The sequence below is a fragment of the Solea senegalensis genome, linkage group LG20, assembly GCF_019176455.1.
Source record: "Solea senegalensis isolate Sse05_10M linkage group LG20, IFAPA_SoseM_1, whole genome shotgun sequence".
Lineage (NCBI taxonomy): Eukaryota > Metazoa > Chordata > Actinopteri > Pleuronectiformes > Soleidae > Solea > Solea senegalensis.
In genome coordinates, this window is record NC_058039.1 from 6,463,404 (window position 1) to 6,477,368 (window position 13,965).

The window sequence follows — 13,965 nt, forward strand, 5'->3', positions numbered from 1 at the left end:
TTCCATTGTTTCAAACTGATCTGTCCACTCTCCTTTTTGCATCAATTAAGTATTTTTCCGCTGAAAACTGCTGATATTTCCTCTTTCACAGACAATTCTCTGTTAACTCAGCAGATGGTTGTGCGTGAACATGGCTGGGATACTCGGGTCATCTTCACCACGCTATGTCGATCTGATTGGGCATTTTGAACAGGTGCTCCCTGATAAACAAAAAAAAAAGCGATTGTAGATCACAAATCATCTTCTCTTCTATGTCTTTGTCATATCAAACAGCTCAGAATAGACCAGAGATCAGCTTCTCCAACGCTGTCTTGGTTTCCAGAGTGATGAAAGGAAGCAACAGCAACAATAGTGGCACCTTTCCGAGCAGCAAAAAAACAAGTGTAGAGCTTTGCTAAGTACACTGGGTGTGGCGTGTTTTATCTGCTACTTTAAATGGCACATACACAAACCTAAAAAAAAAGAGAAAGAAAGTGCATGAGAAAACACTACAGGGACACAGACTGGGACAAAGTCACTATACCAGCATTAGAATATGTTGATTTGTGCTATATTTTGACAGGGTGATCAGTGAGCAATAATTTATCACATGTGTTACTTTTTTGACAAATTGAAACCACATTTAAGCAAAATAAGATTAAATATGAGCAATAATGGTTTAAACTACAATCTGTATGATCTGTCATGGTTATTTACTAAATTTTATTTCAGTGCAAATTATTAAGAAATATGCACTTATTCGAATGAAGTAGACCCTAAATATGTGATGTAAACCCTGTGGGCTGCTGCTTACTTTGTCCAGATGTTTTAAACTCAGACTTTTGTGTTAAATGTAACACGCAAACAAAATGAAATAAACATTTTTGTGGCTAACAGGAGCATTTCAGTCAAACTGATCAATTATGGCAAAAAATCCATCTGTCATCTGTGTATCTTTGTCTGTTTGTAGTTGAGTACGACAATGTTTCTGTTGTTGCTGAAGGTATGGTAGCATGAGAGTAAAAGGGAGCTACTGCATCACAGGGGCCAAAGATTCTGGCTCTGCCAGTTGATGTTCAAGACAGGTATGAAAGGGGATTATAGATCAAACAATAGTGGTGCATTCACAATGTGGCAATTTGACAGCGTGGCAACACGGAACTGTATGAACTACTGTATATGTGCGACTGATTCACCGTGAAACAAAAGTGTTTAGCAGTAAAAGTAGCAGGTTGCTCTGTTCTGACTCTACGAGGTGGAAATCTGAGTTGAGGGAAACTCAGACTACAACTGGACCTCACTGGGAGTTTACATAAGAACATTCCATTCAGTCTGATAGTTTCAAAGAGTCAATAACACCAGCGAGAGACACAAGTTGACACATTGTTTTCTGCGATATGAGAAATGTGGAGACGCAGGATAACTGGAATCACCCCAGTTATACGAACACACGAGTGATTGTGTCTGAAGTGTTACACAAGTTAAACTTGAAGGGTGAGTGCATGTTTCTCATGTTATAATGGCCTTTAAGAAGGCGCTATTGCGTTTGTGGTGTGGCACGTGGCCAAGTAAATCCTCATAGTGACAGATGTGTCATTTTCCCTCTTCCTGAACTTGATACTTGTCACTGACAAGAAGGTGGTGCTGTGTTCACGCTGGCAAGTGGCCAACAAAACATTTACACATTTCACAAGCATTTTCATGATGGGAATTGACACAGCAGCACAACCTGTTACTCGTGCGACTACAACTGAACCTCACTAAATGTCCCTGATATACATATATATATATATATGAAAAAAAAAAATCTACATACTGTACACAAACAGCTTCACCTACAGAACAACTAATAACATATCATTCAGTTGAACATTTACAATGTGGTAGATTTGAAATGTAATGGAGCACAACAACACAACGCCATCAAATGAGTTACTACTCTATATTCTGTTGTGAGGATAAGCATTTAAAGAAGTGAATTGTTTCTTTCTGCAGCAAGAAGACCCAGGTTCATGACCCACTCAGAACAATTGCCTTTGTGCATGGAGTTTGCATGTTCTCCCCCGTGTGTGTGTGGGTTTCCTGTTCCGGATGTCAGCTGGGACATATTCCCCTCATGTGGGATGGATGAATGAATGAATGAATACACTTGTGTGGTAGATAAAAATGGAATTGGAGCATCTACGATTTGAAAATGCTTCGTTGTTAAGCCCTGTAACTTTTTATTAGAGTTATTCTAACTGAACTTAATCAGATATTTTTAAAGACATGGAAACATTTGTTACACAGCAGGTTTCTTGGGGAGTATTTCCAGTGGAACGCAACCAAGAACTGTAGATTAACAGCACCATAAATGGGCAAGACACATTTTTAATATAAGTGAAGTGAGACTTTGATGAAGGTATCAGAGAAAACCATTGACCTCCCTCAGTATAAATTACACAACAGATAATATATTGTACTGCTTCTTCCATCTTGCAATACAACTCAGTGAATGAAGCTACAGGATTTAGGGGACAAATCAAGTGAACCTGCTACAAGTGGTACCGCTCTCTTTGAAAAAAAAGGATTTCTTATGAAAACATTTTTAAGTCATTCATCAACATTTAACTACATCTTAAAAGCTTTTACGAGGACATTACCTTAATTTATACATAAGTGTGTGCATATTGCTTAAATAGAAATTTTACTGTAATTATGTAATTTTTAAACATTTTTATTAGCATTTCCATTCACAAGATTGTGTGCTTCAAAAACAAAATAATATCAACAAAGTGTTTGACAACCAAGAATGAGGACAAAGAATCTTCTCTGGAGTTTGAATCCAAAGTGGAGGCAAAGGGAATAACAACACCTCGTGTCAACATGGCAAATGAAAGCACATTTAAAAGACACCATCTTTGTTTTCATGTTCAGCAGTGGGGCATCTTGAGAGCCATTGTTTTGATGCAACAGAGACATTGTGTTGACCTTTGCTTCCTCCATCTCATCTACCGACAGTGTCCCGTTTCATCTCACTGCAGTTGTCTAGCAGCCAAGCCAAGGATCGTCTCTGTTAGTCCTGGAGATGAAGGCGATTTTCCTCGCCATCTCCATGTGGTAGATCCGCCGACAGGTCTCAAAGCTCTTCCGCTGTTGCTCTCGGCAGGGCTTCTCAAAGTAGCGCTTACGCTTTACAGAATCAATAATTCCATCCTGCGTGAGGACCCTGGAGTAAGCAGATTAAAAAAAACATGGTACTTGGTTTGAATTCACCACGGTAAATTGAACTGTTACTACTGCAATTTCTGGATTATTTAAAGAGTAAATTCTTAGCATTTTCTGTCCTGGAGCTCACTATAGCCACTGACAGCTGAGTCTTCAAGTCTTCAAACTGTTAAAATACACTAGGTTTTCAGTTTTGTATAAAGTCCTCATTATAATATACATAACCTAATTCTATTCTTCTGCCAATTAACATTTTTAAACTGATGGGGGTTCCAAAATAAACATCCACTTTAGCATGACATTATAACATAATGACATAGATAGCTGTAAAGATACTTGTCAAAACATTTTGAGCAAACATGTTTTATAGAGTTCTGGAAACTGATCATTGATTAATCATTGCTCCTGACAGTAAAAGTAACATTTTGATCTTCTCTGTCTAGTCCAGCCTACGTAACCTGAGAGTAGTTTTTTGATAAAGCCATGTCACTGGACTGCCACGGTAAGCAACTACTTAAAAAGGAGGAATATTACAAAATTAAGGTATCCTGACTTCAGACCTTCGAGGCTTTTAACTCAAACTAAGAAAAGGGAAGTACATTATCCCAGTTTTCTTTTCCCGTCACTGTTTGCCAATCGATTTTAAAATTCATTTAAAGATTTTAGTATTTGGCTTTTAGAGCTCTTAATGGTCAAGCTCTGTCTAACATCTCTGACCTCTTAAGACCATATTCACCGACACAATCACTAAGATCTTCAGATCAAAGCCTTTCAGTGGCCCCAGGTGATGGTTCCTTCCAAGCTGCAGTCTGCTGATTCTTTGAAGAAAGAGTTAAAAACATATCTTTTCTGACAGGCTTTTAGCCTTAGGTGAATGGCTCTTACTCTCTCGCTGGTTCTGCCTCACTAATAGTTCACAGATTGTTTGGTACACCTTTTTTCTTATAATTCGGATTTTTGGTTGCAAGTGTACATATTATTTGCTTTGACACTAGTGGAAAACAAATATAAACGACATAGAAATATAAATTCAAAAAGTAAAGTGGTCAAATAGTTCTGGATAAATACATGTTATATTTATTACATTTCACTTCATCCCAAGAATGAAATGTCAGTGTGAACAGTGTTTTAAATAAGTGTCATAGATAAACACGACCTGGATTCCTTGTTTCATCAGTTTATATCATATGTTTACTGTCAGTTGGTGAGTGCCATATCATCACTGCGCAGCCGCAGTTCCGTGACATTGAGCGGAAGACACTTTTACGTAGCTGACATTAGCTTATCATTCTCTGTATATGCACATATTCTACCTCATGTCCAGTCTTAAATGTGTGACTTTTACCTGTTTAAAGTCTTGTACGCTGCGTCGACGTTGCCGTCTTGAACCATCACTGTTCGCGCAACGAAGCGAAGATGTCTCGCCATGATGAACTCGGTGTTTGCTGTAAAAACGACCGACTGGAAACATCCAACAACTAAGGGTTCCACGTGCTGGAAAATAATAATGATCAACGCTAGGTGACGCTTCACTCTTTTTCCTGCTCTGTCCTGGGAGTGAGTTTTATTTCCAGCAAGTTGTTAAAAAATATATATCTTTATTATCTTTTTATGTTTCAGTTATTTAGGAGCTACGGAAGAGGATTTGGGGCAAAAAAAATTGGAAAACAGCCTGACTTCTGAGAATAAAGTCAAAATTCTGAAATTAAAGCCAGTATTCTGACTTTTTTCTTTAGAATTCTAGCTCTGAGGAGCTCTAGCTCTTTTATTATTTACATTTTATTAAACACCACCCTGCTATTTGTAGAACCTACTTTTACATGTGTGAGTGAACAGAAGTAACTACAGACACCAAGGTCTTGCAGGGATACACCAGCTGTCTATCACAGATTTAAAAAACTACAGTCTTTGTCATAGCAAAAGGTACGACAGTGTCCCCCATACTCCTCCTCCTCTTTTCATTCCTGTTGTCCTCTGCTTCTCTGTCTGAGGTCAACCCCCGGTGAATGTTTGCCTGGATGGTATATCTAATAATGTGCATTCAAAGGTGCTTTTACATGCTTTTACTTTTGTATACAACACAAAACAAGCTTAATTCCCAAGCTGCTGAAACTGTGTCTGCGTGGTGCCACAGGGAGGAATGCTGAGACAACGTGCACAGATAACATCACAGTACATGAATACACTGCATCATGTTTCCAGAGGCATCTCTTCTGCAGATTCGATGAAATATTCTTGGCAGTGAGTGAAAGAGTGTGGGGAAAAAACCCCAACAAAGAATGTGCAACAGAGAAATTTAAGGTTGTATTGTGTGCTATGGTTGAATAAATCTCCCTGACAATATATTATATTTGATCTACTACTAGATGAATCAAATAAAGTAAAGTAAATGACAAGCTTTTATCTACTCTGTAAATACCATTGTTGTATAATTACTACCTGTTGTGAAAATCTGTGTTGGTTGTTAATGACATGATCAGTTTAGTACTAACCAAGCTTACATTCTACTAACTAACTAACTAAAGTTAATGCATTGATAACAGTAAAGTTACTAGTCTGGGGTAATTTAGTGTGAGTTTATGTAACCTATTCTAATTTTTGTGGACTCTACATGTATGTTTTTCAAATAAATGATTCCATTGTACTTCATACTGATACTACAGCGTACTTCAATATAGATATTCAATATACAGTATATGGTCTATACAGGTATAGGTGTAGTTAGTTTATAGACCTTCTCATTGTTTGATCATTTCTGTTCATTATTTGTTCCGCCTTCCTCCTCTGCTTTTTTTTGTTAACTTGGTCTCAAACCTGATACTGTAAATGTAAAGATCAATGAAACACATTTAAATCGGACGTTTAAATGTGTTTCAAACCCAGAGTGAAGGTGAATATGAGTTAATACCACATGTCCAAGACACAACTAAAAAGGTGCAAGTATCTTACCAGAAATGTATTTTAAAAATATGAGAAGTGAGTCTTTATAAAGTGTCCTTGGGCAATATGCTTAACCCAAGTTGTTCCAAGTTGTTGAGTGTGAATGGGTATGAAAGATGTGTGATAGAAAATGCATCAAGTAATATAGAAACAAGAAATGTATATAAATAAAAAAAACATGTATAAATACAGACCATTTACCAACTCTTCTTCTTCTGATTTTATTTGGTAGTAACGGAGATAGTTAGAGCCAAACGCTTTGTAGTAAAACATACACAGTTTATTTAGGGAATGTAGTAGAGTAAAATTAAAGGTTGCTAGAAATATAAATAAAGTACAGATACATGCATGTTGTACTTAAGTACAGTAACAACATAGTTGCCCTTTGTTACATTAAAACACTGCACATTTGTAATAGTATTTTGGACACTGTGATGTAAAATATATTGAATTTACTGCTCATATTAGTGGATAGAGTGTGTCTACAAGTGTTTAAAGTGTTCTCTTATTTGTGTTTAACCTGCAGACACAGAGCAGTCGATGTAAAACGAGCAGTGATTCCGAGCGTCAGGGTGAAGAGGGAAACAGTGTCGTTTATCTGATTGTTTCCAAACATCACATGTCGCCTTAAGGTATAGTGTAACCCGCCACTGTCCGATTCACATAAAAGCAGGTAACGTGAGTCGGTGTGGCCTGACATAACTGATAATGTGTTGTTTGATCATAATTAGTAAACTTTAAAAACTATCTTGAAGCGGAGGACACTCTCCTGGATGGATGTCTCCAGCTGGATGTCTTATCTTTTTCTCTTGCCCCCCCCACACACACACACACTGGAGCTGATTTCACATTCCACATTTATGAATCTTGTCAAAATTTGTCGCACCAGCCTATTAAACAATTAACACCTTCCCTTATTATTTGAGTTAGATCAACATCAAAGCACTTACTGGAAGTGCACTTTTTCTTCCAGCTCGTATCCAAATCTTTCACCATGCTGACAGAGGTGGAGGGGAGAGAGCAGACAGAACCAGGGGGAAAGTCCCTCCCTGCCATCAGCCTCTGTATTGGCTGTATATGCTGGATCAGCATCAGATCCAGGGGAGCTGTCAGCCAATGAATGGAGAGGCAGATGCAGCAGGGCGAGGAGAAGGCTCCACAGAGCGGGTCCAGGAGCAGTCATCTACCAGACTGCAGCCAGAGTCAGCCTCTCATTTTTCTTTCTGCACTAATCATTTCTGCGACTGCTTGCACTGACATGGAGGATAAAGTCACAGACTTCTCAGGAAAATGGAAAATGAAGTCTTCGGAACATTTTGAGGATCTTTTGAGAGCACTGGGTGAGTGAGAGTTGCACAGCGGGACATTTTATTTTGTAAAAGCACAAATGAATTAAATACAGTGAAGTTTGCTTGCTGGAAATATTGCACAAAACAGTTTTGCCAAAGCTTTTCAAACGTTGATGCCACTTAATAGTCTGGTTGCATGTGAGTATTTTATTGTTATATTTCTTTACTTCATTTTCTTTTCTTTTTCTGACATGTAGCTTAAACTGTATTTGAGTATTGCTGTATAAAAATTAAATTAGGAATCAATGGTGTAAAAACTTTATAACAATACAAACAGCCAGTATGACATGTAAAATTAATTATGCTTTTAAATTTCTTTATGGATAAAAATGATTAACACTTTTCAACTAAAGAAGCATTTTGCACATTTGTTTGCACAAAACAGTAACATTATATCAATGCATTTTTGTTAAATTGATACTAAAGAACAATTTGATCACAGTATATATGGTTGATTGCGCAGGACCTCAAAGACCTGTCAATCATGTTATGGCATTATCAGCTGGAAATCCACTTGGCTTAAAGGTCAACTGGTGTAAACCAATGTGGTCTAAAGTCGGGGACTCTGTGGTTAAATTGATTTGCTTCACTCTTGTAACCTCATGCGTCTTGTTCAGGTACACAGGGATGAACAGGCTCCCGTCAAGTTGTGTCTTTGAGGAGAAGAGGATAAAAAGGTCAGATGAGGGCCAGTCAGTGGCATCCATTAAAAATCTGAAGACAAATAGCCTGTGGTGGAATGTTAGATTAGACTCATCTGAAGCAGGGTCCTCATGCGGTTGTAATTAGAGCCAGTGTAAACGGAACTAAGCCTTAACATGGGCCCCAGCAGCCAGCGGGCTCTGAGAATGACTTTCCTTCACTTCCCTGGGCCTCTCTGACCCAGTCTAGTGCTCTCTACTGTATAAATGTGAATGAGCGTGTGTTGTAGCATTGCGCCACGATCAAATATGGTTTAAAGTGGGTCAGATTTGTCGGGTCGTCCCGCTTTAATCTGAAGGCCAGTCCAGCGCACATAAATACGGACAGAAAAGTGCAAGGCAGTTAACATTTGTCATCTCCAATGACCCAGGACATCGACGTTGATTTAAACTGTAAGTTTCATCCTTATTGTACTTTGCACATCAGTGACTCCACTGATTATGTAACATGTTATAACTGGTTACTCTCTGCATGAGTCTGTGGATGAATGGGTTCACCACAGACTCATTAGAAGACTCAAATTTAATGAGAGCTAAGTGACAAGAAGGTACAAAAAATGTCCATGATGAGAAATAACAGAAAACTACAGCATGGTAATGAATAAATTAAAAAAAGCTTAAACTAGGCACAACCAACCTGAACTGCCATTATTTTGCATCTCTTTCAGTCTTCGTGTTCACTATCAATCCTATTATATTATAAAAGATGAACCTCCTGAACTTCATAGTCCAGGTCAGAGCTCAGATTATGAAAATGAGCTTTCAGCTTCAGGTGAGGTTTTGCTGGTGCCATGTTGAGGAGATAATCACAGACATTTGTTCAACTTTTTTTTGCACATGAACCATACCTTGAAGGTTTTTCATGTTGTGACCCATCCATCCATTAGCTTTACGTAGGTACGAGGGCAGCTGGAGCCAATCCCGGCTGACATTAAACGATCGAGCGCAGATCACATATGCTTAACATTACTGGCAACAGTTTCTCCGAGGCATACCATAAATTCTAACCAAGGAATGAATCACAACTAACAATGTATTGCCTCATGTTTTATGGTTAAATGAAGTGCTGCCACAACAAGAAAAGCACATTGTTTTCATACATAACTTTTTGTCTTATAAAAAAACTAATTGAGAGGATAAACAATAGAAGCACCATAAGAAACACGAGCATTATTAAATGGAGAAACACAATTACACTGTGTGTATGTGCATGTAATGTATAAATAGATGTGTGTTTCATGCATGAATGCGTATGGGTACACACACTCTACTTTTGCTCCAGGATAGTTGCACAGATGAGTGAAAAAGTCAACATAATACATTTTATGGTCAATTTAATTCTGATTTCAAAAGTGGGCAGTGCAATTCTATAGTTTATATAGTTTGAATTATTCAGTTTATTTATCTTTTTCATAGATGGGTCATTGTACACTAATGAATGTGCCAGTTTATAGCCAACATGGCTAATTTGCATCTAGGTCCCTCGGCAGGCTGATGGAAATAAAACAAAATGCAAAAGTACATAGCCAAGAAGAAATAAATCAATAATAAAAAGATGTCAACAACAATAGTAACAAATAAGGAGAAACATAAGCTATAATCCAGTTAACAAAGACTGAAAATACTGTGATGCATTAAGGCAAACAAGGAAATATGGACCATACTTTTTTCAACAAAAATAGATTTTTTAAAGAGTTTGAGATCAAATATAATAACTTAATAATAAACATGAACACATCTGGTTCTTACATGACAGCTACTGTATGGCCTGTGACTCTCACATGTCAAATAACATTGTTTTAGAGAACAAGCAAAGAAATAAACCTCCCAGTGATCATGTAACATGTGTCACAAATCTGAAAAGTGCTGAGAGATCCACTGTGTCTCATTAGTCGCTGAAACAAACATCACATGTCTGCTCATACATACTCTATAACATTCCGAACCATTCTTTCCACATCTGCCAGTTTACCATCTCGTCTGTCTGTGTGTAATTAGGTGTGAATGTCTTCCTGAGGAAGATTGCAGTGGCAGCGGCCTCCAGCCCAGCGGTGGAAATCTCCCAGCAGGGAGAGAGCCTGACCATTCAGACGTCCACGAGTGTACGCACCACCAACGTGTCCTTCACTGTGGGTCAGTCCTTTAACGAGACCACAGTGGATGGACGTCCTTGCACGGTACGAACCCCCTTCACTTTAGGCATTCCTGTATAATGCCAATGAATGTGTATGAGCGTTTGGCACAAAACAGCACGACTCTCCGTGGTTCTGCGCGCACACAAACCATGTGGAAATGATTTCAGTGCAAGCCCAGAGCCTTTCCCGGTGATGGGACAGGGATCTGTTCTTCATTTCTTTGTGCTGATGGTGTGGTGAAGCCTACGGTTCCTGACAAACCATAGAAATGCTCTGTCATGCAGGGACTGGCACACTGAGCTCCAGATAATGATGCTTCTTGAACTCCAGTGTCCACAGCACTGACATGATGTTATTCATTCATATTCTCCATGTAGAGTGTTCCAAAGTGGGAAACAGACAGGAAGATCAGCTGTGAACAGACTTTACAGAAAGGCGATGGGCCCAAGACGTCGTGGACCAGAGAGCTGACCAATGACGGAGAACTCATACTGGTAAGTACAGCAGCAGGTCTGATTTTTTAAAAATATGTAACACAATAAAACACTATATACTAAAAGGTATGTGTGTGTAGTCATCCTGGAACAATGTGGAACTACATAGAAGTCAAACTGGTTTTCTCTTTTCCCCACATTTCCTGATACTGCATGAATCATGCGTCGTTATATTGAATTAAATACGTTGCTGCACACAATGTTGGGGGATTTCCAACGTTAGTAACGTACATCATACATGTTCAAAGAGGTCTGTCCAATTGTGTTTATTTTAAAGATGAATAAAGCATATTGTACTGATCATCATTAATGAAATGTTATAATTTACACTTTCCTATCCTGTTGTTTCCTTTCAGACAATGAGCGCCGGAGACGTTGTCTGCACCAGAGTTTACGAGAGGGAATGAGGACGTTCTCAAAAAGTGTCATACAATGCTTCTGTTTGTGTCTCGTGCATGGTTTGCGTTTACTCGCCATAGTTGTCCTCTTGTCGTCCTCCCCTAAAGCAGTTGTTGGTCATACTGTGTTGAAATGACTTCAGTTTACATGAATGTATGTTGGTAAAATCGTCTTTTTTAACAGCAAAGCTGAATGATGGTGTCTAAGCCTTTTTTCAAGATGTCTTTTTTTTCAAACACTCATTCTTCAGGCTGCCTCCTCCCTGCACCTCCCATTCCCTTGTTGTCCATCTACAGAGTTTACATCACTCTCTGGCATTCATTTCCTCAACGTACAAGTTATTCCACACTCGTTCCGTCCCCCGTTTGCATCTCGCGTCAGTCCCCTGTCCTCTGTGTGCCCCCTGTCATCACCACAATACGTATTCAGTGAGTCTAAAAAGTCCCCAAAACAATTCATATTTCATAAACTTTACTTTAAGAGATGCTTTGGCAACGGTGAGCAAGGAAACAGGGAGTGGAAGGAAAATGATTGAGGCAAACAATGAAGGCACAGCCATGAGTTCAGAAGAAGTTCTACTTCTTACTCTTGTCTTTCCAGCTGTACCTATTTGCAAAATGAGGTCAGTAAAAATCCCCCCCACCCTTTTTTCTGGCTTTGCATGCAGGTATAAATGTCTGATGGCTTCCTCATAGATTTCCAGCCACTCTCTCTCTCTCTAAAAAAGCCCCACTTTTCATCTCAGGGGACGCAAAGAAAACATTGCAAACACACGCTGAAATGTGAGGCGGGTGCACCATCGGCCAGACCTGACATATTTGTCCGTATTCAGAGTCTGTCCTTCACTCAACGACAGCTCACTACCACAGCTCAGTGCGAGTCAGACTTCACCTTGATCGTACACATGGTCATGCGGGGTCACTCAGACACTCTCTGAGCCATTGAGAGCCACAGTTTTGGTTTACGGAAAGTGATAGTGATGGTTTTTACAGGTTCTTTCAAGCCGTGTGGAGGCAAGCGGCGCTGTGAAGTATTTCCTGGTTTATACACACAGAGCTGAGTGAGCAGCGGGAGAGCTGGGCCTCCTCCAGCATATATGTATATATATATACATATATATATATATATATATGTATATATACGTGCGTGTGTGTGCATGAATGAGGGGAAAAATAAGTATTGGACAAAGCAGAAACATTTCCACCACTGGTCTGCAGTTTGCTTCTGCATGAAAGAATGAAAGAGAGAAAAGTTATTATGTGTGACTATGTACACATGGCTCACACAAGTACATCATGCACATGTGATTGAGTCTCACAGGCGGAAAAGAGCATTCATGGTCTCAGTGAAACCAAGTGTTATTGTGTTAGAGTTCATCCGAACACACAGGAGCATTAACTGCGCTCTGGAGGACGTGGAGAGTTCACACACACACACACACCACTTACCATAAGCTTAACCCTCACAACTAAGTGCCTAGCCTTAACCCTTACCCTTACCTTAACCATCACAACTAAGTGCCTAACCCTATAACCAGGTCTTAACCCCGAAACAGCCCTTTAAACATGTGAGGCCCAGACAAAATGTCCCCACAAAGATAGGTTTGTATGTTTTTCGGACCCCTCAAAGATATAAATACAAGTTCACACACACACACACACACACACACTAATGGTGAGTACTGGTTGTTTGCCTCATAGGAAAAGTCTAAACCTGCAGTCCCTCCTTGTTAACCGGGTCACTTTCCACATGCAACTGTTATGCCAATTCATTCCTCAGGCAGTGATGTCATGGAGCCTCACATTGCTCGATTGGCTCAGGAATGCTGTGGTTTCAGGACCAGGAGGCTCCCAACTCCAGCGTTTGAATCGGGGCCACGTGGACCAATCGTGACAGGGTCGATTAATGGACCTGATGAGTCACAGGCGTCGGCTGACAAACAGACGCAGTTTGATGAGGGTAAAAAAACTAAGATTAAGGGAAACGTGTGAGCAGGTCCTGGCAAACGCAGTGATTGGAAACAGAGCTGTGCCTCCAAAAAAAAACCTTGAAAGTGTGAGAAACACCAAGTAAACGGGTTCAAAACTATAAAAAAATGCACGGGAAATAAATCTTAAGGTCTGATCCTGCCTCAGCCCCAACTAAGAAACACACATATATAAAGCTACTCATCTGATTTTAATGGAATAACTTATAATTGTGCTATTTGTCGCACATTTTCGTTCAGTTTTATGACCCTGGATACTTTAAATGTAGGTATATACTGTATGTCTTACAATGTCCTGTGATACATGCATCTGGATATTACTACATAAAGAGTTTTTTTCTTTTAAATACTGAAATTAAATGTAACATAAACATGCTGTTCTCCCATTTTCATTTTCCAAGTCATCATCCTCCACTCCACAGCCACATGCTGAGAGACAGAACAAGCCAACTGCATTAAATCAAACCCACAAGACTTCATTTCAAATTCTAGAGGAGAGTCAAACCTTTCCAGATAAACCAAGTATGTCAGGTTACATTTTGGATATAAGTATATTTAAAATTCCATTCACATTTGATGAAAAGGTTCCCATGAAGGGAGCCCAGGATTTGAAATTCCTACTTTCAATGAAATTCAAGGATACAGGATATTACAACCTCAGACTTTCTGTGACCGCTGAAGGGTTTCTGACTCCTACTGACATTCATACCTGCTGCATAAATATATGTGGGGGATCAAATCTCAGCAATCTTACAAAATGAGTATGAAGAGTTT

General features: G+C 39.2%; 2 protein-coding genes across 2 annotated transcripts; one reads left to right on the plus strand and one right to left on the minus strand.

Annotated features, from left to right (window-relative positions):
• Positions 1-2,329: 2,329 nt before the first annotated feature.
• On the minus strand, positions 2,330-4,656 carry mrps21 (mitochondrial ribosomal protein S21). Its single transcript, XM_044052883.1, has 2 exons — positions 4,532-4,656; positions 2,330-3,187 (listed from the first exon to the last, which is right to left on the minus strand). Exons 1-2 carry the CDS (start codon positions 4,612-4,614, stop codon positions 3,007-3,009), a joined length of 264 nt encoding a protein of 87 aa, XP_043908818.1. The 5' UTR covers positions 4,615-4,656; the 3' UTR covers positions 2,330-3,006.
• A 2,613-nt stretch (positions 4,657-7,269) lies between these two features.
• Positions 7,270-11,397, plus strand: crabp2b (cellular retinoic acid binding protein 2, b). The gene is made up of 4 exons (XM_044052148.1): positions 7,270-7,466; positions 10,175-10,353; positions 10,689-10,805; positions 11,162-11,397. The coding sequence occupies exons 1-4, from the start codon at positions 7,385-7,387 to the stop codon at positions 11,210-11,212; spliced, it is 429 nt and encodes a 142-aa protein (XP_043908083.1). The 5' UTR covers positions 7,270-7,384; the 3' UTR covers positions 11,213-11,397.
• Positions 11,398-13,965: the final 2,568 nt, after the last annotated feature.